Source organism: Lissotriton vulgaris, chromosome 8 (assembly GCF_964263255.1).
Source record: "Lissotriton vulgaris chromosome 8, aLisVul1.2, whole genome shotgun sequence".
Taxonomy (NCBI): Eukaryota; Metazoa; Chordata; class Amphibia; order Caudata; family Salamandridae; genus Lissotriton; species Lissotriton vulgaris.
In genome coordinates, this window is record NC_141696.1 from 859,254,646 (window position 1) to 859,278,803 (window position 24,158).

The 24,158-nt window shown below is 46.7% G+C and overlaps 1 protein-coding gene across 1 annotated transcript in view; it reads left to right on the forward strand.

Annotated features, from left to right (window-relative positions):
• The window catches only part of WWC3 (WWC family member 3), a 638,290-nt gene that overhangs the window by 406,580 nt on the left and 207,552 nt on the right, over positions 1-24,158 (forward strand). Inside the window, exons 9-10 of the mRNA XM_086934786.1 lie at positions 17,946-18,188; positions 22,267-22,356. Coding sequence (XP_086790912.1) covers positions 17,946-18,188; positions 22,267-22,356 — 333 coding nt within the window. The remainder of the gene's footprint in view (positions 1-17,945; positions 18,189-22,266; positions 22,357-24,158) is intronic.

A 24,158-nucleotide genomic window follows, 5' to 3' on the forward strand; every position in this document is an offset into this window, starting at 1 on the left:
CTACTCACTTCCTTCATCACCCATCTGATCCAACTGGCTATGGTTGGTGGCGTAACAGCCTTAAAAGGCTTATTTAGAGAGATCAACAAATGGCGTTCTCCTGGTGGACAGGTTTCCTCCGTCATGATCTCATACTACTTGAGGCAGCGGACCATGCACAACTTATGGGAATTATCAAAGGCTGGATAGGACACTATACTGGAGTCAGACTTGGTCCTAAGAACCCCCTGAGGTCTGAAAACCCTTCCCGAAATGTCAAGGGCTCTACATCAGGCACTCTCCGACATAACACCAGGCACAAGAGCATAGCCAGTTTAGCTTACAGCTCCTTACGAGACAAATATTTGTTGGGCTGCCAAGACTAGAAAAAGTGTAGAACTTTATTGACGTCCCATAATGACTAGTACCTGGGTTCCGGAGGGTAAGTAAGGCAAATTCCTTGCATCAATTTGCAAATCGGCGGATGCTCCCCAACTGAGGCCCCTTGAACCAGCGCATGGCCTGGTGAGATTGCCAATCTATAAGAATTGATAGTGAGGTACGGTGGACCTGGGGCTGCTAATGACACCAAGAAATGAATAATGGCTACCACTTCGCACCCTAAGGGATCTTGGTCATTCCGAACACACCAACCAACACATCTGGTCCATGCCGATCTGAGTGGTTGCTTGTGCTGTAGGTCCAAGCTGTTTCCAGTAGTTTCTGAGCATCATGCAATAGGCCTGAGATTCTCCAGCGATGCCTGAAATCCGCCAAGCCACCAAGGGCATTCGCCCTTGCTGGACTAGAGGATGGGGATTGCCCTGGGAATCCCTCCGAATAAATGGGTCCTGGGGTAGTAGGATTGGAGAATCCCAGGAAAGTTCCAGAAGAACTGGAAACCACACTTTAGATCTCCAATAAGGCGTGATCAGCACCACTTTTGCCTGCTGTCTGCGGACTTGTGCCATGAGTCTCATCATCGCAAACAGGGGGAAAAGCGCACCCCGTCTCCCTGGACTAATCTTGGAGAAAGGCATTGGTCGCCGTAGCAAGAGGGTCTGGTTTCCAACTGAAGAATTGTGGTAGGTGGTTATCAAGACGGGCGCAAAGAGATCTTTCGAGAACGGCCCCCACAAGTTGTGGAGTCCCTGAAAGGATGGTGGGTGAAGCTGCCACAGGCTCATGTCCGACCAGCTCCTGGAGCACCAGTCTATCACATTGGAAGTGCCTGGGAGATACTCCGCTGTCACCGAGATGTTGTGAAAGAGTCAGAAAGTCCAAAGGTCCTTGGCCAGGTCTGCCAAGACCTTGGACTTTTGTTCCCCCAATATGATTGTTGTAACAGACTGCAGAGGACTTTGCAAGATGATACTTTGTCCTCCATCCAACACTGGATGACGAAGGAGGCCGCCATCAGCTCTAGGCAATTGATGATGAGTTGGCTTTCCTCGGCAGGCCACTTTCCTCTTGTGAAGGAGTCGCTGCATGAGCTCCCCAACCCGATTTACTGGCGTCTTATATCAATAAGTCTGGATCGCTTCCAAAGATGGCTCTGCCATTCCAGGCCTCCATATGATCCAGCCACCACCTGCGCCCTTCAACTGAAATGGGCACTTGGTTGGAATACTGCAGCCCGCTGCGAAGATGCAAGGCTTTCAGGCACTGTAAGCTCTGTAATGGAGCAGCCCAGGAAAGAGCGCCTGGATTGACGAGGCTAGTAGGCCTACCAACGGGGCTATCTGCTTCAGCAAGGTGGAGGAGCGCACTAGCATTCGCCTGAGTTCCATGTAAATGTTGGTGGTCATCCTCTCCGGGAGGCTTAAGGTGCGGATCACCAAGTCTATGACAAACCCCATGAAAGTTACCTGCTTGGAGGGTATCAGGAGCGACTTCTCGGCGTTGATCACGAACCCCTGGTTCTGGAGAAGATCTACCGTCTCCTGCAACAGTTGTGAGAGGCAGAGCGGACATTGCTCAAAGAGCATAATGTCGTCCAGGTAAATGATGAGGCGGGAGCATTTAGCTCTGAGTGTCTCCACCACCGGCTTGAAAACTTTGGTGAAGCACTACGGGCTGAAGAAAGACCGAAAGGGAGGGTCACAAACTCATACACCTGATCCTTCCAACCATGCAGGGAAAAATATAGACCTCCAAATACACGTCCTTCATGTCCAATTGTGCCATCCAATCACCAGGTTGGAGGAGGTCTCTCAGAAGATGAATGCCCTCCATTTTGAAGTGGCGGTAGACCAACCATTGATTGAACTTTCTTAGGTTTATCACCGGCCTTTGACCTCCATCTGTTTTGTCCACAAGAAAAATATTGCTGAGGAACCCTCTGAGATGGAGACGTGTTGGTACAATCTCTCCTTTGTACAGCAGATCTGCCACTTTTCTGATCTATAAGGGTGACCTGATCTTGTGCAAAAACTAGCGGTCTGGGGCAAGAAACTTGTACAGGAGAGCCATAGAACTCTATCTGAAACCCCAGTTGGTCTGTAACACCCATGTGTCGGAGGTGATAGATCTCCAGTTGCTTTCGAAAATCGACAACCTGCCACCCACCTTTAAATGAGAAAAAAGGGGGAAAGGCTCAACTGGTGTGGCCGGGTTTGGCCTCTTGCTGCTCCCCTGGCACTGTGACCTCTGTAACCTCTTCTCAATTAGAACTCTGGTCTGCCTGGATCTTGTTTTTTTTTGCCTCCTCGTTGAGGGCCTTGGGTATGGAAGCGGGCGCCAGAGCGCCTCTACCACAACCAGCCCAGACAAAAATTCTAGGTTGGAAAACTTTTTTAATAGAGGCTTGCGCCTTATCCAAGTATATGTTAAAGTTGCGACACACTTAGTTAGTACCCTAATGAACGGGTCCCCGAAGAGCCCGCCCTGTGCCACCATGCCCGCTTCGGATGAAGCGAAATCTCCCAGCTTGTGATCGACTTACAGTAGAAACAAGCATCTCCTCTTGGTAGAGAGGGTGCAATTAGCGTTACCCAGGAAGACTACTGCGCATGGTGCCCAGTTAGGAAATCTTTCGGGAGAAAGGGGGGTGCCTGCCTGTTTAGCCTCCTGACTAGGTCCTCAGGGACTAACATGTCAGAGTTTTCCTCCTATTCCCTGGATCTGTCTAAGGAGGAAAACACCACAGGGCACCAAGGCCTGAATGGGCCTGAGTCACCTGCGGATTCCCACAGGAATCCTCCCCCTCCTCTTGTACACTGGAGATTTCCTGGGCCACTGGGATGGTATCTTGTACCCCTACATTTGGTCTGGCTAGGAAAGCTCTCTTCAAACGCCCCCATATCTATGCCTGCAGCGCTTTTACGCTTCTGGTCACGCTGGGGTTGACCTGCTTTGCAAGCATAAGCTATTTGCATTATGCGACGTTCAAATGGCTGCCACCACTGCTTGGTGGATGGAAGCATCCACTGCGTTGCAAAACTGATCAAGGGGGGAGTACCTGCAGGGACTCGGATACATATTCCTCCTCCATGATGATGAATGCGAGCACTGCAGCAGTTAGGCCAATTAGCAGGTAAACAGTATAGCCAAGCGCTCTATGCGCTAGTAGGTGTAAACGCTCTATGCACTATTGGAGTTGTCAGCGTTTACCTCAGGCTAGTTCTTGAGTGACTGGAGTCACTAACTTTGTGCGTGCTGAGGTCCCGCTAGGCACTCAAGTTCACGTATTGAAAGTCCCACCCCTTAATTGTTCAAGTAAATGAGCAACTGTGATGATTACTTAGCACATTCAAAAGGATATACATCCAGGCGTTCATCGTCTTAAAGCAGGGGTTACAGTCTTTTGGAACTGTCTCTGGTGTGGGACATATCTTGAGGTAGGTCGGCCATTATCAGTGCTGAGGTAGGTTTGTTGGCTGTGTGTGCGTATAGTTCCTTTGTTCAGCCAAAAAAGGGTTGATCAGTCTTGAGGTAGATGTGTCCTCCTGAGCATGTCTTAGCTTAAAGGGTGGCGCAGGGCCACGAGGTAGTGTCGGTTTATTGTTTAACTGGTGAGAGTGTTCGTGTTAATATGCCGTTGTTGTCTTCTTCGCCGTTGTCCGGTGGGGCTCGTCTTTTTCCTGTGCCTGGGCTTTGGGCCTCCATTTCCTCTGTGGTGGGGCCTTGCAGGTATCTTCTCAACTCACCTCACCGGGGTCATCGAACAGCATGGTGCCCCTCCTGTCCGTGATTTTCATTCTTGACGGACCTGCGAAGCTGAAAGTTATGCCTTCTCTTCTCATTCTGTCTCTTAGGGCCAGAAAGCCCTTCCTTATTTCCACTGTCAGCTCGGAGAAATCTTGTGTGATTATGATTTTGTTCCCGTTCCAAGTCAGGTTCTGGTTCTTCCTTGCGGTGGCGAAAATTGCTTCTGTTTGGTTGCTGCGGAGCGGTTTGCATATGATTGGGCGCGGTCTTCGGCCATGTTGGGGTTTGTGGGCTGGCACTCTGTATGCCTTGTCGATTTCAAATAGCCTATCAAAATGTATTCCTGTTAGTTGTGGCAGTAATGTCTCTAGTAGGGCCGCGCAGGACCCGGTTTGATCTTCCTCTCCTTCGGGGATGCCCAAGAGACGTATGTTCCCTCTTCTGTTTCGGTCTTCTTGTTCCGCGATCATTTTTTGCAGGTGGTCTGTAGTCTTTGCTACATGTGTCAGCTCTCAGCGTGTTTGGCCACTGATCCTTTTTTCGGCTACTGTCAGCCTTTCATTTGTTTTGCTTTGATCTGCTCTTATGGCCGCTAGTTCCAACTGCATATTGGCTATTGTCTTTGTTACTTTAGCGAGCTCATTCCCTTCGTTGATCTTTTTAAGGAGTGTTTCTAGAGTAGTTTCGTTGTTCTGGTTGTTCTTGAGCTTTGACGGGAAATCTAGTGTGTCTTTACGCACCTTTTTGATCTTGTTGGTGGGTTTGCCGTCGTGCCCTGCCAGTGTTGCGACCCCTCTTCTGGCCAGATATGTGTGGAACCTGTCAACCTTTTGTTGTTTTGAGCCTAGTCCTTCTAGTCGAAACCTGCTGGGCTCTTTAATTGTCCTTGTCCTTGTCTTGGCTCCCGCCAGTGCCACTTGTGGGTGAAGGTTTGTGTGGGCGGCTTCCCTTCTTTCTGCTCGTTGGTCTTGTGTTTGCTTACTGGCAGTTTCGTCCGTATTTAATTTTGCTTGTTGTGCCGATCAGCGTGTCCGCTTCCTTGGGCGCAATCTCCCTTCATAAAGCCTCCTGCGTGAAAACGGTACTGTGCTGGTTGAGCGCTTTGTGTTCCAAGACTGTTTCGCTCCCTCGTTTCCGGCGAGGCGGTTGAGGCTGTGGGCGTTGTGGGATGGACGGACGCTCTTGTGTAGGAGCAAGACGGTTGTGTCCCTTCTGGGCGGCTTTGGCTCTTGCTCTGCTTCCGTCCGGCACCACGCTTGGTTCCGAGGAGGAGAGGCGCAAGATAGCCGCCTTCGTTCTGTTTAGTTTCGTTATTGCACTGCGTTGTTGCGTCTGACTTGTCACTACTTTCAAACCGCTAGACGTTTGCCGGTGTTAATTGGCGAGGTAGGAGGAGGGGCGAAGCGCAAGATGGGCGCTCCTGTCTCCCTTAGATTCCCGATTGTGCACGGCTTGGCTACTCTTTAGTGCCACTTTAGGTCCTCCCTTGGGCGCGTTTGTTCTCTGTTGACCTTGCTGCCGTTAAGCTGTGATCGTGTCACTGGTGGCGATCTCAGATGCGCCCGTGTTGCGGAGAGAGGGGGGCTGAGCGTAAAGTGGCCGCTTTTGTTTTCCTGACCTCACGTCGGTTTCGGTTTCGATTTGGATTGATTTGATATTACTGGCTCTTAATCAGCATTTTATTTCGCTCCCGCTGCTTTGTCTTAGTAGCGCTCCTCTTACGTTTCTGAGCGCTGTTTGCTCCCCCACTGCCTCTCTCCTTACTCTTGCAGTGGCGTTACGGAGCCCCTTGTCGCTCCAGTTGTGTACCGCCCTCTTGGGCTCCCCTCGCTTCCTTCTTCCCTCGCTCAGTCTGCTGGCGATTTTCTCCCCTTTACCGCTTCTTCCTTGGGCGCATTTGTTCTCTCTGACCGTGTTACTGGTAGTGATCTCAGGCGCGCCTGTGTTGCGGAGGAGGGGCGGGGCTGAGCGCAAAATGGCCGCTTTGTTTTTCTGACTTCACGTCCGTTTCGGTTTCGATTTGGATCGACTTGGTGTTTCTGACCCTTAATCGGTTTTTTAACTTGCTCCCGCTACCCTGTCTTAGGTGCGCTCCCCTTCAGTATCTGAGTTCTGTTTGCTCCCCGCTGCCCCTCTCCTTACTCTTGCAGTGGCGTTACTGAGCCCCTCGTCGCTTCAGTTGTGCTTCGCCATCTTGGGCTCCCCTTGCTTCTCTCCTTCCCTCGCTCCGTCTGCTGCTGATTACTCCCCTTTACCTCTTCTTTGCTTGGGCTCGTGTCTGCCAACTCGTGCCCTGTGCCTTCCTACGCCGGATTCTGCTGTTTGTTCCTATTTCCTTCTTGTGCAGGACCCTTTGCTCGCCGTTATTTCGTCTCTGGGTGGCGGAGGTAATGGACTCAGGCACCCGTCCTCCTCACCGTCCAAGCCACGCCCCAAGACAAAGTCTTTAATCTTTTCCAAGGGTTTCAAGAAGTTGGGATGTTTTTGCTGAGTCAATCTTTTCAGGATTCTCATGCTGTGCATTATTCCTCCATCTAGTGGTTTGGTCGGGAATTCTCCACTCTCTTGTAGTCCTTCTGTTTTTGATTGTTCTTTTTTGGTTGGCGTTAACAGAGCCCCGTTTGGTGTCCCTTGTGACATCGTACTGCTTCCTCCATAAGCTCCCACCTTTGGTCGTCATCTTCAGATTCTTTTTTTTCCACTGTTGGGTCTGTATGCTGTGGAATCTCTAGTATGAGGAAAAGGTTTAGAAGTTTTGGAAGACGTTTGTCAAAAGGATCACCAAAATTGAAGCACACCACCTAAGAGGTACTGGAGAAGAATTCTAGGGTTTTTATTGAACATGGAGAAGTCCTCTCTAGAACCAGAACAAGAGAAGATCTTCTAGGGAGCAAGGATCAACTCAATACAGGGAAAGGTGTTTCCTAACAGAAAGAGCACAATCTCTATTTTACAGAAACTTGCCTTTTTCGGAAGGGGCACATTCTGACAATGAGGACTGTGGGGAAATTCTTAGGGAAGATGGCATCATGCATCCCTTCAAACTCATATGTAAGACTTCTCATGAGACCAATACAGGAATGGTGGAATGGTTACAAAACCAATGGACACAAGCAATAGGGAATTGGGAAGAGAACAACAAATTGTCTGTCAAAATTTTGAAAGATGTACAGAATCACTCAGTTGAATTCTCTTGTCAAATTCTAAACTTTGCACCTAATTCTGATGTAAGAATTTACATTCTTATGTAGATAAACAGCTTTCAGTGGTAAAGATCAAGGGGTAGATGTATCAACATTCCCCTTTGCGATTTCTAAATAACGATTTTTAAGGAATCGCTATTTATAAATCGCAAAATGGGATGTATGTAAAAAATCGCTATTTTTTTGCGATTTCTTAATCTTCCTTATTTGCGAATTCGCAATTTGCAAATTTGCAAATAAGGAATAATTTGCCATTCATTCCTATGGGCCAGGAGGCCCATAGGAATGATTGTGAAATACATCTCAATTTGCGATTCGCAATTTGCTAATCACAAAATGAGAATAATTTCAAAGGTGCAGGGGTGTCTCAAGGACACCCTGCTGCACCCCTGAAATGTACATGTGTGTGCATATGACGCACATACATGCCCAATGGGCATCTGTGTGCGTCACAAGCCACCTTCAAAAATGCCAAATTGTGCATTTTTAAAAGAATTCGCAAATTTACATCAACTACAAGTTGGTGGTAATTTGCGATTTCTTAACCAAAATTCGCAATTGAAAAATGCTACATACATAAAATTTAAGGAATCGTAAAATTGTGATTCCTTAAATGCTATGGCAAAATAAGGAATCACAAATTTTTGGAATTCCTTAATTTGCGAATTTTTGATGCCAAAACATGCAAATAAACCGTTTGCGATTCGCAAAGGCCGAAATTCGCAGAATTTCGGCCTTTGCGATTCGTAAACGGCTTGATGCATCTAGGCCTAACTGTTTTCTCAATGTAACAGTTGGAGAAACTATATAGTGAATCGATGGGACAGATTTGTAATGCACCAAATTGAAAGTCTAGGGTTTTCCATTTTCCCAAATCCCTGACAAAGGCATACAGAACTACATTTTACTGATCCATATAGGTATTGATCCAATCTGGAGAATATCCAGGCCCTAGCAGAGAATCGAAATTTGCCTAGCTAGTGTAACGGTAAGTTTCAATTCTATTAAGGACACGGAGGCGAGGATTATGCTTTTCTTTCTCCGCCATTTATTAAAATACAAAAACACAGCAGCCCAAGAAAAGCTCTTATTGGAACAAAAATCATCTTTTCCAAGAAAAACTTGTGAAAAAACCACCAAGTATCATAAATTTAGTGCAAACGTCTCAGACTTAAACTACAAGTCCCAGTACTCCAACTTGTAAGGACCCGAGGGTAGTCCTTTCACAGTGTCCATTATCCCTAGATAGGAAGTCCCCTCTCTCTGTCCTTCCTCTTTCTTCGCGAATTACGCTTCATCTTCACTGGTCCTGTTTGGCACCATCATTTCCTAGTGAGAAAACACATCCGCGTCAGCGTTGTACAACAAGATGCATGTCAGCAAACATAAGCAGAGACAAATTCAGGCATGAATTCAACAGTACCGAAACTAGAAACCTATGTACTTACTGAAATACGGGTGGGACGTCATCTGTGGACGATCTGGGTGGGATAATTCTCGCTTCCATGTCCTTAATAGAATTGAAACTTACCGTTACACTAGCTAGGCAAATTTCGATTCTATGGCAGGACTGGAGGCTCGGATTATGCTAGTTTAAAGCTTACTCACCACCAAACGGGCAATATCCACCACTGGTTTGAAGTAAAACTTCTTAAAAGTGGACTCTGAAGACCAATCCGCTGCCCGCATCAAGTCTTCCAATCGTGCACCTACTGCAAAAGCCTTAGAGGCCATGGCCCCTCTGGCAGAATGAGCTCCGAAACGTTTAGTATCTATGCCCGCTTCCTGCATGACCCAGCGCGCCCACCTGGCAATGGTGGGGGAAGAGACTGCATGGTGTGGCTTTCCCAAGGCAATCAACAACTGACGCTCGCCCGGAGGGCGGAGATCCCAAGTGATGTCCTCATACGCTTTCAAGCAGTGCACAACACACAATTTTGGAACATCCACAAAAGCAGGATACGTAATCGTCCTGGAGCCAGATTTCGTGCGGCGGCCAACCGTAAAGGTGACGCCATCAGGTGAAAACACCCGTGCGGACACATCCAGTGCTCGAACATCTGACACTCTGCGACACGACACCAAGCATAACAGCATGGCCAATTTGGCCGAAAGCTCCTTTAAAGACAAGTATCTATTAGCCTGCCAGGAAAGAAACAAGTTCAACACTATATTCACGTCCCAGAGGACGGAGTAACGAGGTTCCGGCGGCAAGGACAACCGGATTCCTCGTAAAAGCCTGCATACAAAAGGATGTTCACCCACAGGGGAACCGTCCATCGGCAGATGCGCAGCAGAAATCGCTGAACGCATGGCATTAATTGTGCGATATGCCAAACCCGCCGTAGCCAATTCAGCTAGAAAATTTAGGATGGGAACCACTCCTGCGACCAAGGGATCCAGACCTCGTCGAAGACACCAACGCACCCACTTAGTCCAAGCGGATTTGTAGCGCTTCGATGTACTGGGAGCCCAGGCTTTTGACAAAAGTCCTTCAGCTGGTCGCGAAAGCCCTGGGAGCGACCAGCGTCCCCTGAAAGCCTCCACACCATGAGGTGGGGAGAACCCTGCACGAGGAGGTGATGAGGGTCCTGATCCGGACTGAGAAGCAGGTGAGGAAACTGGGGGAGTAGGATTGGAGAAAGAAAGTTCCAGTAGAACTAGAAACCACACTTGAGACCTCCAGAACGGTGTCACTAGGACCAGCTCTCCCCCTTGGCGGCGAAGCTGAGCCGCCTTTCTCGTTACCATGGAGAAGGGAGGAAACGCATAAGGAGACTCTCGGCTCCAGTCCTGAAGAAACGCGTCCGTGGCCGCCGCCGCCGGATCCGGCCTCCAACTGAAGAACCTCGGAAATTGATGGTCCAACCGAGAGGCAAAGAGGTCGATCGACAAAGGACCCCAAAGGCCGTTCAGCCATTGAAAAACCTGAACATCCAGCTTCCACTGACTGAAATCCCGAAGATATCTGGAGTGCCAGTCCGCCACCTGATTGGACTGACCCGGTAAGTACTCCGCCTGTACTGACACATGATTGTCCAAGCAATAGGTCCAAAACTCCTTCGCTAGATTTGCTAGCGCACGAGACCGAGAACCTCCCAGATGGTTTACATAACGCACGGCTGAGACATTGTCCATCTTCAGCAGGACGCACGACTGCACCGAATCCTTGGTCCAGCAACGAACGGCAAAGGACCCCGCCAAGAGTTCCAGACAGTTGATGTGCAACCTCTGCTCCTCCGGCGACCGGCGCCGCCTGTGGAAAACTCTCTGCAGCGTGCGCCCCAACCGGCTCTGCTGGCATCGGATTCGATAACCAAATCCGGGACCGACACAAAAATCGCCCGACCATTCCAGGCTTCCATGTGTGAAAGCCACCACATCATCTCCTCCTTCACCTCTTCCGAGAGAGGAACTACTTGATCGTAAGACAAACCTCTGCGCAAGTGAAAGGCTTTGAGGCGTTGGAGGGCCCTGTAATGAAGCGGCCCTGGGAAAATCGCCTGAATGGATGACGACAAAAGGCCCACCACTCTGGCGATCTAGCTCAAAGACGTGTGGGATCTCTCCACCGTCTGTCGCAACACATGCCGGATCTTGGACAATTTGCGAGCTGGAAGACTGAGGTTGGCCTCGACAGAGTCGATGATGAAACCCAAGAACTCTATCCGTTGAGAGGGAACGAGAACCGACTTGGCCTCGTTGATAACGAACCCCAACCTCTGTAAAAGTGACACTGTCAGCTGCAACTGCAGTCGCAACCTCCGAGGGCATTGGTCTAAAAGCAAAATGTCGTCCAAGTAGACGATGAGTCGAATGCCTTGACCGCGCAAAAACTCTATCACCGGGTGCAACATTTTCGTGAAGCACCACGGAGCGGAAGACAGTCCGAAAGGAAGGGCCACGTACTCGAACACCTGACCCTTCCAGACAAACTGCAGGAAACGACGGTGCGGGGGATGAATGGGAACCATCAGATAGGCGTTCTTTAAATCCAACCACACCAACCAGTCCTGTGAGAGAAGAATATCGCGTAAAAGATGGATCCCCTCCATCTTGAAGTGGCGATACACCAGCCACCCGTTGAACTCTCTGAGATTGATGACTGGGCGACGGCCTCCGCCGGGCTTGTCCACAAGAAATAGGTTGCTGATGAACCCCGAGGGATGACATGTTGAACGACGAACGGCCCCTTTGCGAAGCAAGTCCGCGACCTCTTTGTCTATCAACAACGCATCGGACTCTGAGAACACCATCAGAGGAGGGGCACTCACCTGAAAAGGCTGATCGTAGAATTCTATATGGAAACCGCAGACTGTAACACCCAAGCGTCCGCAGTGAGATGTGCCCACTCCCCCCAGAAGGCCGCTAAACGGCGCCAACGCGAACCTGGTCCACAGGAAACACACTCACCGGTAACGGAGTTGTTTCCGGCACCTTTCCTGAAGCCGCGACCTCCAAAGCGCTGTCCTCTGGTGGGATAGAAGTTTGTATAGTTGGCAGATGTATTATACTGCCCTCGTCCGGAGCCTTGCCCTCTGTTGCCGGCATTCTGCCCACCACGCCCGGTCGCACGCCCCCTGCTGCGACCAGCCCCGGAGGAAAAACGCTGTTGGAAAACGCGTTTAATGCTGCATTGTGCCTTATCCAGCGAGGTAAAGGTGGAGACGAATTTGCCCAACTCCTTAAAGAAGGGCTCGCCAAACAGACCCCCTTGGGCCACAGCCCCCGCCTCCGAAGAGGCTAGGTCCCCTAGCTTCGGGTCAAGCTTAATTAAAAAGGACCGACGGCGTTCTGTCGATAGGGCGCAGTTGGCGTTACCCAAGAAAATAACCACCCTCTGCGCCCAATTCGACAGCACCTCAGGGGAAATGGTTGCACCTGTGACCTTTGCCTCCTCCGCCATATCCAGTATTTTAGTGATCGGACCCACCGCGTCCAACAACTTATCTTGACAGGACCGCCAAGAACGGTCTATGCCCTTGCGCGGGTCCTTCATGAACTTCGCCAAAAATGTCACCATCTTGGCATCAAGGTCTGGAGTCATGGCCACTTTGCCTTCTGAAGACGGTCTAGGGCATTCCCCCCGTAAACGTCCTCTGGCCTCCTTTTCCAGCGGTTTGCGCAGCCTGCTCGCAACGAACTTGGCTACCTTGTCGCCCGGGGCCCACGCAGCTGACCGCGGATGAATAATTTCATCCGGGTCCAGCATGCCCGAGCTATCCAGAGGCAACTCAGCCACCGAGCCCGAAGGACGCCAGGAACGCTCCGATTCACCATCCTCATCCGAATCCGGGGAATCCCTATCAGGAGAAGAAGGGGCAACCTCAGAAGGTGCCACCGGGGCAGAGGGCTGCTCCGCGGGGGGAGCGGTCGCCTTAGCTAAGAATGCGTCCCGAAGACGCTCAAAGGCGCCCTTATCCACCCCTTGGGCCACTCAGAAGGCCCTTCCCTGCAAGGTTTCTTCGGGGCTGGGGGGCCCTCCCCTGAAGGGCCTGGAAGGTCAGCACGAGCCAACTTGGCGTACTCCTCTACAATGCGCGCTGAAAGGCGGTCCTCCATAGGGCCAACCACCTCAGTCACACACCTGTAAATAGAACTATCAACCGCTTGATAGAACTCATCATCATTCAGGTATGAATGGGACTCTTCATAGTACTCATCCTCCATGACTAAAGTCACCCTGAGAGACAATCCCCCCGTTAACGTGACCTAGAGACACCCAAAGGGCTCCCAAACACTGCCCCAGCGAAGTGGAGGTCAACAGGTATTCAGCCAGACCGAAGGACTGCACGGCTTTTGGGCGTCAGGGACTGACCGCAATTAGGGCGCACTCAAACCCCTCACAGCGCGCTGACCCACCACAAGGGACCAGGTCTGCCCCCCCACGGCGCGCTACCACACCAGGAGCTAAGGAGTGCTCAAACCGGCACCACCGGCATAAACGCGGTAAAACCGCAATACAGACCCTCAGCAGGGCGTAGAAGTGAACACAATCACCAAAATCAGGGCTACAGACCCAGACAGAACCGGGCGTAATTGAGGGGGCACGAGGGCAAGGCTCCGCGTTCGTTGGTCTCCTCAGCGCGGCTCCTCTGAGGAGAAAACCGCGCTGAAGACCAACGAGACGCCGCAGTGCTCTCTAGCGGCCGATACACGTCGCGCAACAACAACGGGAATAAAGATCGCGAAAGAAGCGGAAAACCGCTCCCGCGACACCCTCGGGGCTCTGTAAAGAAAAAGCTGCCACAGCGCTTCAACAGCCCCCGAAAGACTAACAAGAAAACTCCAAACCTGAGGCAAACCCAACAAAAAACCCAAGAGCAAAAGAGAAACACTTAACTGGCTGCGTGAGCAGCAAAGAAAGAGGCAGGACAGAGAGAGGGGACTTCCTATCTAGGGATAATGGACACTGTGAAAGGACTACCTTCGGGTCCTTACAAGTTGGAGTACTGGGACTTGTAGTTTAAGTCTGAGACGTTTGCACTAAATTTATGATACTTGGTGGTTTTTTCACAAGTTTTTCTTGGAAAAGATGATTTTTGTTCCAATAAGAGCTTTTCTTGGGCTGCTGTGTTTTTGTATTTTAATAAATGGCGGAGAAAGAAAAGCATAATCCGAGCCTCCGGTCCTGCCATAGAATTCATCAAAATAAGTAATTGTATATATTTGATCTTAGAGTTGAACAGTAACTTTTTTTTAGACTCCTTGCATTTTAAGGCGAAAAGATTTCAAATCCTTCACCCAGTTTTTAAAAGGCATTAAGTATTAGCTTGGATTGATGCATTAGACACTTTATTTTCTATGAAATGTTTTGACATAGCAATAGCCATTGCAAGATATGTCAGTGTTATACAGAAGAAGACACTTTTCTGCTTTAGACAATGTTTTTTAGGGCTTGTTGATTAATTGTGAAATGTATGAAATGTAAGGTGGCTGCTCGAATTTTCTGAAATGGACTGTTCTTGAATTTGGAACTATGTAATTGTTGTATCACTCAATTTACTACATTAGGTTTTATACTCCACTATTTGTATAATCTCTAAATGTGTAAATGACCCATATTTCTGTAAGATGTTTTCTTGGAAATAAAGATTTCACTCTACTGTTATTAGAGGTCCCCAAAGAGGTAGGTATTTGTATCTGTCTGCCGCATGTCTGACTTATCTCATCTTGCTAGAAAAAGAGATAACACTGAAGCTGTTTACTTTGTGACTGCCAGCTCCAGACGGTGTCCGGCCATTTATGGAAGCAGATGAGATTTCTAGTACTCCACTGTTCTGGTGTTTCTTAGTTCTTCTGAAAATGTGGATCACTGCTTACATACACAGCCAGGAAGTGTTGACTCCATATCCACAACAGCCTTCATCGGAAATCCATTTGGCCAAACACACTGAATAGGAATACCTTTCACCTTTGAAAAGGTTGTTCACCTGTGTTAGACCTGTCTGGCTTTTTGGCGAAGTCCCTCCTAATAATTATTTATTTTGTCCCCTTTTTTGCCCCTCATACCCTTATTAATTTTTGTGTCTACTGACTTTTTGTAGGTGTTGGCCAGGGGGGTAGGTGTTTTTTCCCCCCTCATAATCTTTTACCTCAGGCCCAGAGGCCTGTTCTGACAGGAAAGTTGGCACCACCTAAAATGGTGGCCACCAACTGTCACCAACAGAACTTGGCCATAGCCTAACATAGGACATTCCAGAACCTTCTGGTCCATTCTGGACCACTGAAGGGCAGCCTATATAAGGCGGAATGCGGGGCAGCCATTTTGTCTACCTGTGGAAGTCAGCTGGAGGACAGGTGGTAGCTAAGGGTGGGAAAAGGTTGGACTTTGGATTGACCTCCTGGACTTGGAAGCTGTCTATTTGGTCCAGCCCACAACTCCCCTTTTAGTTATTTGTCTTGGCCCCGCTGTGGGAAGTTCCTGGAGACCCTGGGCGCCTAGCTTGCCCCTTTTCTAAGTCAGGGAGGGGAAGAATTAAGGAGAAGGAGACCGCAGCCTGCGGAGTGCGGTCCTCTGCCCAGCAAAGGATCCTAAAGAGATTGGTCCAGCAAGAGGATCCTAAAGAGACTGTTAGCACGAGTCCCAATTGGAGTGGGGCTAATCCTGGTGCCCCCTCCCCTTTTTGCTCAAGCTATTCATCGGTAGCTGACCGACTCCTGGGGCCCCCCCTCTGCGCTACACCCCCTCTGTGGCCCTCTTGGTACCTGTGGCAGCGGAGCAAGGAGTCGCTCTGCGAAGGAGCCGGCGTGTGGAAGCTGAGGAGCGGAGGCGGCAAGCTGACAGGCCGTTCTGCCCATTACCGGCGTGAGGCAAGTGGCGCCGTAACAGACTACAGCGGAGCGGAGCGGAGGAATCCCCGGACTGTTTCCGGGTAGGCGGAGAAAGGAAGAGGCGTCTCCTGCCCTGCGCGATCGCCGAGGAGAGACACTCTCTCACCGCGCATGCCAACTGGAGCCGCTGGGCGTGGTAAGGAGAGGCCGGTGGTGGAGGCGGGAGTAACCCGGCGCTTGCCTGCGCAGTACCGCTCGTGTGAGGAAACCCTCGGGAACGCGAGCGAGGGGCTGGGCGCCAGCAGCGGAGTGCCCCGTAATTAAGGATTGTCCCAATTGGAATTTCCCCACGCCAGCGCCGCGTCCCTAGAGCGGGGAGTGTTGTGGTTGAAGTCTCCCCACGCCAGTGCCGAGTCAGCAGTGTGCTGGGCGTGGAGTGGTGAGATCGGCGAACTGAACCCTTAAGAAGCCCCAGAACAGCAGCGACGCGTGGAGACTGGGAAAACATCGTCTCCACGCTACAGTAAGGAGAAGTGGGGGTAGACTTCTCTAAGCAGTGCCTGCAGTGGTGTACAGGAGGAGGGGGGGCCTGCTGAAGAGAACAAGGTTACATGTCATCCTAGTGAGTTAAGGTTCAAATGTGGCAGAGGGGATTACCTCTGCAAATCTGGTATGCTAGAATCTGATCTAAAGTAAAGTGCTGGTATTGCCTCTTTGAAGAGTCATAGGAAGTCATAATTACAACAGGTTAAACAAGTACAGTGCTTAATGAGGTATACTGATAATCCTGCATAATGTGGGTTTGATATAATTGAAAGTGTCATTATTGATTACCTCTGCAAATCTGGTATGCTAGAATCTGATCTAAAGTAAAGTGCTGGTATTGCCTCTTTGAAGAGTCATAGGAAGTCATAATTACAACAGGTTAAACAAGTACAGTGCTTAATGAGGTATACTGTTAATCCTGCTTAATGTGGATTTGATATAATTGAAAGTGTCATTATTGATTACCTGGCAAATGTAATGCAATTTCAAAAGTAATTGCTGATCCTAAAGTACAGTATATACTGAGTGCAAAAGTGTAACTGCTGAACCTAAAAGTGACTTGAAATGTTTTGAGCTATTTATATGTGAGCTACTTATATTCGACAACAAAGAGAATATTATTTTTATATAAAGCAGTACGTATTTTCATATAATTTTGGTGTAGTGTTTTCTTTTTGAGTGCTATTGCGTGGAGTTACTTTTGGGTGGTCTGCAACCTCTACACTGTGCCTCTGAATGTTAGTCTTGCCCTAGGCCAGGCTACCTAATTCCAACAACCTGAATGAGTTATTCATTGAATATCAACCACATACAGATCAGTGGTGTCACAATATCAGGAAGTATTAACAGCTTGACTGTTCGTTCATAAATAGCAGGGGTATGTAGCATTATCAAGGAATGGCATATAGTGGCGCTGTTCAATGCCCTTATGCTGACTTTCGCAGCAAACCGGTGAGTGGTATTAGGCAGGTTGAGATCACGGATTGCTGCTGTTGAATGGTTAGTTTATTGGCGTGGGCAACAGATGTCTTTGTTATTATTTGTATAGCCTATCTTACTCATGGTCCTACATATAAAGAAAGGATGGCATGCTCCTGTACAGAAGTTCCATTCTGTTAACCTAAACGTTTTTAATGGCACCATGCTGCCAAAGATTTTGTATTTGAAAATGCCACTTTTACTGTGGGCATCATGCTATTTGTAAAGCTGGGTTTTATTCTGTGACATCCAAGACTTATTATTGAAGAGCAAGAGCCAATCGCTTGCAACATATGATCTAAAATCAGAGCTTCAACATTGATCCTAAAATGTGGCACACATTACAACTTACAAATTACTGTGTTAGGGAAGGAGATGAACATTTTCGATGTGTACATTGTACCCCTGTTCCAAAAAGATCATGATGGAATAGCTAGATCAGAGGTAGCCCTGTTGGAAGACTGTTTGATGGAGTTCTAATTCAGGAACACAAACATTTTTGTTCAAACCCAGCTCCATTTCTTAAGTTTTTGTTTCCTGATCTTTTTTACCTGAACTTTTGTCATAATGTTCATTAAAATATTTAATGTATCAATAAACACAACATGCAATAATATTGGGAAAAGATAGATCGTAATGCTAATGTCAAAGGCAGAGAAGATCTGATTAATACATAGGCGTGTCTACGAAGTAAGGTGAACGTTTGCTAGTGTACCTTATCCTGAAATCAATTCTCTATTTGCATAGACACTGTTGACCGATGTTGCTCTTTCTTTAATCTTTGGTAATAACATTTTTTGCTGTTTTCCCTCCAAGAGTTTCCAGCATACAGCACCAACTTGCCTTGCTTGATAACGAGTCCTGGCCTGGTATGGCTGAGACTGACCGAGACCGTCTGCAGCTCATCAAGGAGAAAGAAGCTCTTCTCCAAGAGTTGGTCCTCATCAGTCAACAGAGACGGTCGCCTGATGACCTTGCCCACTTGGGAGAGGAAATAAGGCGTTTGGAAGAAGAGATCCAGAGGGCGAGGGCCACATCCACTCAGGGTGCCACAGAGAGGTAAGTGGCCTTTTCTACAACAGAGCGTAGTACATACGTCTGTCAACTAAGAACATTTGTTTTTTGCTTTATTTTTTTTGCTATCCGTTTTAAAAATCTGTCTTCTATGCAAAAGACATTGTGATGCTTCAGTGGCTGATCGTTTGCCCTGCTTTGTACTTATCTGTAAATCATGCAATCCTTTTAGTGAATATATACTTCACTTTCTCATTGTGGATAGAAGACCACATTAACACAGTTGAGATGCAGTGTTTTGTCTCCAGTGGATCAACATGTATTGGAACGTTGAGAGCTCCACTGAACACAAATTGGTGGCAAAAATGGCTGTTTGTCTTTTGATCCACCAGAGGGCATGACTGTAGTTTCAGATTTATTTCTTAGATCCGTGGGTGCACTCTAGTTTCTTCTGACTATTTAATCATTCCATCTTGTTTGGATTTTGTGCAGTCACTTCCAAGTGTTTTGTTTAGAAACACTTTTATCGTAATGCTCTCTAGGGAGGGTAGGAGGATTCCGCCCTTAGTGGTTGTGTGCACATATATACTTCGACCAATAGGTCTTTTCCGGTTTATTCTCTATTCAATAATTCAATTCACTCTTTATTTTATTTCAAGGAATCGTATTTATTTCATAATTCCTTTTGTTACTTTTTCAATCATTGTTCCACATTTCCCTTATGCATTTCGGGTCATATGGGACCCTTCCTCAGGATTGGTGGTGGAATGCAAGTCTGCCTCGGTACTTGGTGTTCGTCTTTCCGTGTGTCAACTTGACACACGGAAAGACGAACACCAAGTACCAAGGCAGACTTGCATTCCACCACCACCCCTGAGAAAGGGTCCCATATGACCCGAAATGCATAGGGTAAATGTGGAACAATGAAGTCTATTGTAAAATAAGAACAATATGGAATTGAAAAAGTAACAAAAGGAATTATGAAATAAATATGGTTCCTTGAAATAAAATAAAGAGTGAATTGAATTATTGAACAGAGAATAAGCCGGAAAAGACCTATTGGTCGAAGTATATATGTGCACACAACCACTAAGGGCGTAATCCTCCTACCCTCCCTAGAGAGCATGTCGTTTCATATTCTCATTTCCTATCCAAGTCTGTTGCATAATTCGTTAGTTGATGATGTAAAACAAGCAATAAGAATGTGAAAGAGCATGCTTTCGTTTTTCATTCAGACTAGTTTTCGGTGGCAGTGGTTATATGAAACGTGAGGAGCATTGCAGACTTAGTAATATGCTGCAGGATGAATGGCCACTTGAATGGCATGTGCTGATTGGATACGATAAGTTTACTCAGAGGCAATGTCTAAACAGTTTGAGTAGATGCCATGCTGCCACCCTATCTCTTGGTGGTGCTCTAACAGCACATTGAACAGAAATGATCCTGTTCAGGTGTGGTAAAACTTGAAAGACTAAAAAAGGCATTAACATTATTCTTACCAAAGCAGAGAAAAATAAGTGTCTTTGCTCTGCATAAGAAGAGTCTGGGTCTACATTCTGCATTTACAGTTCACATTCATCTTTTATTACATTCATAGAAGCATAGCAACTGATCAAAAAGCAAACAATTTATACAAAGGGAGAGGATGTCCAAGGAAATGCCACAAAATATGATGACTGTAAAGAGCACACAAGGCTGATTGGAGGAGATGAGGAGGGAGGGAGAAAATCCTCTGTAGCTGGAATCCACAAAATAGAGGGGGGGACCCCAAGTTTGTAAAAGAAGAATTTGGAGGTCTAAGATTCAATGAAGTGAAGACTCAAAAGATGCAAATTGCCTGCAATGTTTATCAATTTACTTAAGAAACTGAATAAAACGGTGTTATAGAAAAACCAGGAACCCATTCCTATAGGAAAATTAATATATTCTTAAATTGAATTAGTGTTCAAGAAAATACACACAGGAACATTCCAACAAAAGGGCTTGCAATATTTAATCTTAACTGGGAATTGCCCATTACCTGGCACAGTAAATTTGTGTTTTAACTCAAAAGCTAGTAAGCTTTTGTGCAGTAGGCATAGGGTAAGGGTAACAACCTGGCTCTTTGCTTCGCAGAGAATGTATGATACAGTAAAGGGCCTAGGGTTGTGACAATATGTTAACTCCCGCTGAAATTCTCAAATCATATGTGTAATAATGAAAGTGGAGGTTTTTTTTGTGTACTATCTAGCTGCTCTGCAAGTTGGAGTATTTTAGCCCTCTTTGATTAGCGCACGAGTCCTCGGTAATGAATTTAATGTAAACTATACATGTCCTGGCTACTAAGGTTTTGTGCAGGAATGTTAGGCCATGTGCGTCCTAGGTATAGTGAATTGCCTTTGGCTCCTCATGATTTATTATTCTTACTGGGATTTGCAATCTGACACACAATACTAGAAAGAGAGGAGGTATATTTACCCACCCTCCATGTCCAGGCTAGTCTTAAAGTTGATGTATTCCATCTTGTTTGGACTGATGATTCCATCTATCTTCACATTTAATTGACTACTTTGTCCTTATAGTATCTAGTAACCCTGGGCATAGTTTGCTTAGTAGCGCTACGTGTAGCTACGCGAAGTGCACTTCGCAGTAGGGAAAATGCTGTTCGCCCTGATTGCACAGTGCCAGAAGCTTGGCCGTACTGTGCAATCATTGCAAACGGCATCTTGCACAGTGCAAGCGGTCGTTTTCTGCCGCTCTAGTAGATTTGTACTTGAGTGCCAGCTTTCTCAACGAGGACTAGTAGTTTCACATCGAGACCGGTTGCGAGCATACGCGAGCACTCGCAATGAGAAACCTGACCTCCCCGCGTTGAGAATCTCGCAGAGAGGTTTATTTTCCACGCTCGCGATTGACAACTTGATGTTTCTGATCGCGAACGAGCAAAAAGTCTTGCCGGGATGTTGATTTTGCTCGCTCGAGGTCGCAAACTTGTCGTTGAGGACCGCGAGCAAGCAAAAAATGCCCGCTACGCGTTTTTGCACTGTGCTATGTGCAATTCGCGTAGTAGCGCAAACTACACACACTCCGCGAGCGTAGCGTAGTACTACTACATGTCTGAAAGTGAGTCTGCAAATTCTTTGAAACAATCTTATTCAAACGTGATCATGTCTGGGAAGTTGGGGGAGCGGTTTGCCAATATCTACCTTGTGTCCTGAAAGGGAATCTAAATAATCAATGATACGTACATAAAAAAAGCACTTAATAATTAAATAATTACTACAGAAAGTCTCTAAAGTTGCCGCTTGTTCACATGGTCCTCTTGCACCCACTGACATTTTGTAGGCTGTGGAAATGTAAACCCAAGTGTCAGTGTAATTTGCTTAACCCCGAGAGAAGCTTGTTGCAGTGGTCCATTGAACAAGGCGCATGTTAGTAGTTCTATCTAATGCGGTATAGATGAAGCCAGATAAGCATGTTAGACTTGAGAAGGGATTGGGCAGGCTTCAGGTCATTGTACTGTACTTTTGTGGCATTCAAGGCAAGTGACTTAAGTATAGTTGAATGTGCTAGGCTTTCATCTCTGCTGTAGCATTGCTTATGACCTAAAAAATTTGTATTTCAGTTTGTTCATTCAAGCGTGCCCAAATTTGGCTATCTTATACGCAGAAAGATTGCCTGTCCTCGTAAGAGCTTAGTAATATGTGTAAAAAAATGTCTACCAGATGATGTATAATAAAATGATCATTTTGGTGCATGTGAGATGAGCATTGTGTGTGCAATAAGTGGCTGTCTTTATATGTAGTTCCAGAATGCTTTTTTCTGTATTCTAAAAACACGTTCTTGTGAAATCTGACAAAAGAATCTGGAATATCCTTGGTTGCCAAAGCATTGTGGCACAGTATATCAAGGATGTGACGAGTCAACTAGTCTTGATTTTGGTTCATCTGCCCATTGGGAGGAGGGGAAGGAGTACGCAACACCTTTAGAGCAATGAGTCTCTTCAGTATCAGTAAGCTAAGGTTGCATCGGTCTTGATTTGCCATACTAATATGCACCATAGCTCATTTTTTTAGAAATCAGATTACATACCTGACTTTGTTTAATTTTCCCTGACATGATGAAGTCCTTTATTTGTTGATAGATTGATCCTGCAAGAAAAACAAAACTGTCTTCTCAAGCATCTGGAAGAAGCTACCCGCTTATCTTCATATTTACACTCTCAGTTAAAAAGGTACGCTGTCCTATTTTCCTTTCATTACTTTTGCATATTTTCCTATGACCTCTGTGTGCTGTCAGACTTGTCAGCAGTGGAAAGATGAAGGCTTTTACTAGCAGCGGAAGTACCTCCCACCTACGAGGAGAGACTTTTAGTAACTTCTGTGTGTGCTAAGTTGCTGCTGTTTGACAGTGCAGTTTCTAACAATGTGTTTAAATGTATGTTTTGAAATCTAGATATTTTAGTTGCCTATGTAATCCTTGCGTCAGGCTTTTTTGATTGAACAGTTTTTTTCTGTGTATAGTCAACTAGATAAATTAGTTTTGGGTGGTTCAAAAACTTGGAGCTCCTGTTTCATTTATTTCTCAGTCCCCTGCAGGTTTTCCTACCCAGAGTTCTGAAGATGTGCATGTACCACTGCTTCAAGCTTGCATCTCCACTTTGCTCTTAGTGGAAAACATGCGTGAGAGTCCTGTATTAGTTTCCCTGCCCTTGGTGCAAAGGCGACTCATTTGAGTGGTTCATTCCGTAGCCTCAAGGGAAGTTAGAGGTATTCACAGGGATACAGGAGGAAGAATTTGTTTTGCTTCTTTGCTAATGTGTCTTAAAGCATTTACGGCCACAATAGCCATGTGAAAACCTTAAAAATCACCTCTGCTTACCCTTTAGACCTGTTCCAACATAGGGGAGGACAAAGTAATCTGGTGGGCCATATATGTGGAGTGGGCAAAAAGGGAGCATCTGCATACAGGATTTAGCTGCAAGGAGAAGATGAAGTTTCTTGAAGGTCAAGATGGTGAATGTGTGTAGAGAGCCAAGAATGAGTGTTGTGGGTAATCTCTGAATCATTTTAAAAATCACGATTAGCTTTGCGATGCTAGTCAGTGGGGATTCTCCTCGGGTTGCTAGGTGAATAACTTTGCCAGGGGTTGAAGGCATACAATGTGAGACTCGCATGTAAATGATTCTCCTAGCCTAATGTTACTTGCAGGTTTACTCAGAACTTCATGCTGTGTTAGTGTAATAGGATGCATGGGTACGGTTGTAAAGTGAGATGCTGTTATGTGGTTGCTGTTGCTTACATGAAGATTAAACTTAAATTAACTTGTATCGAACAGCACTTCCAAGATTTATAGTGGAAGATGGAGAAATAAAGAAGTAAGGTGGAAACACAATAAATGGAGTTCAGCTGGATGATTAGATTAGAGAGGGTTGGAAAATAGAAGACTTCAGTTTTGAAAGAAGTGAGTATGATTACCCCGTTGAATGGCTGCTATGAAAATGCTCGAGGTTTGAAATCTGGATGTGAAAGATCAGAAGGGAGAACAACATTTGGGATTCACTAGTGTAGGGATATAAGATGAGACCCTACCATTTTTGCAGTATGTTACAGCGGGAAGGTGGAAACTTTGTTTTGTGATGTGGTTGTTCCTGATGTGAATAAAATGTTCACAGAAATCTTTAATCAAAAGTTTGTAATGCGTAATTGTGGAGTGAGGGGGAAAGATGATTGGTTGCATGGTTTAGACAGTTATTTTTGTTATGTCCTCAGTGTTACTTACCTTGTAATAACTAGATTTGCAAGGAATGTGCTGATATGTTTTTTATCGAGGTTTGTGTCTTTCCTCTACATGCATGGTCAGCGTATTTTGTCATTTGGGATTGGCTAGGGGGGTTATTCATGGGTAGATGCAGCGAAACAGTTGGGTAAATGTGTGAAGAAGGAAGCGATCGTTCAGTGGCGGGCATAAGGTATTTTAAGTCTAAGTCTTAAGGAAATCAGTGTTGGGTAGTGCATTTGAGGTCAGCAATTTGAT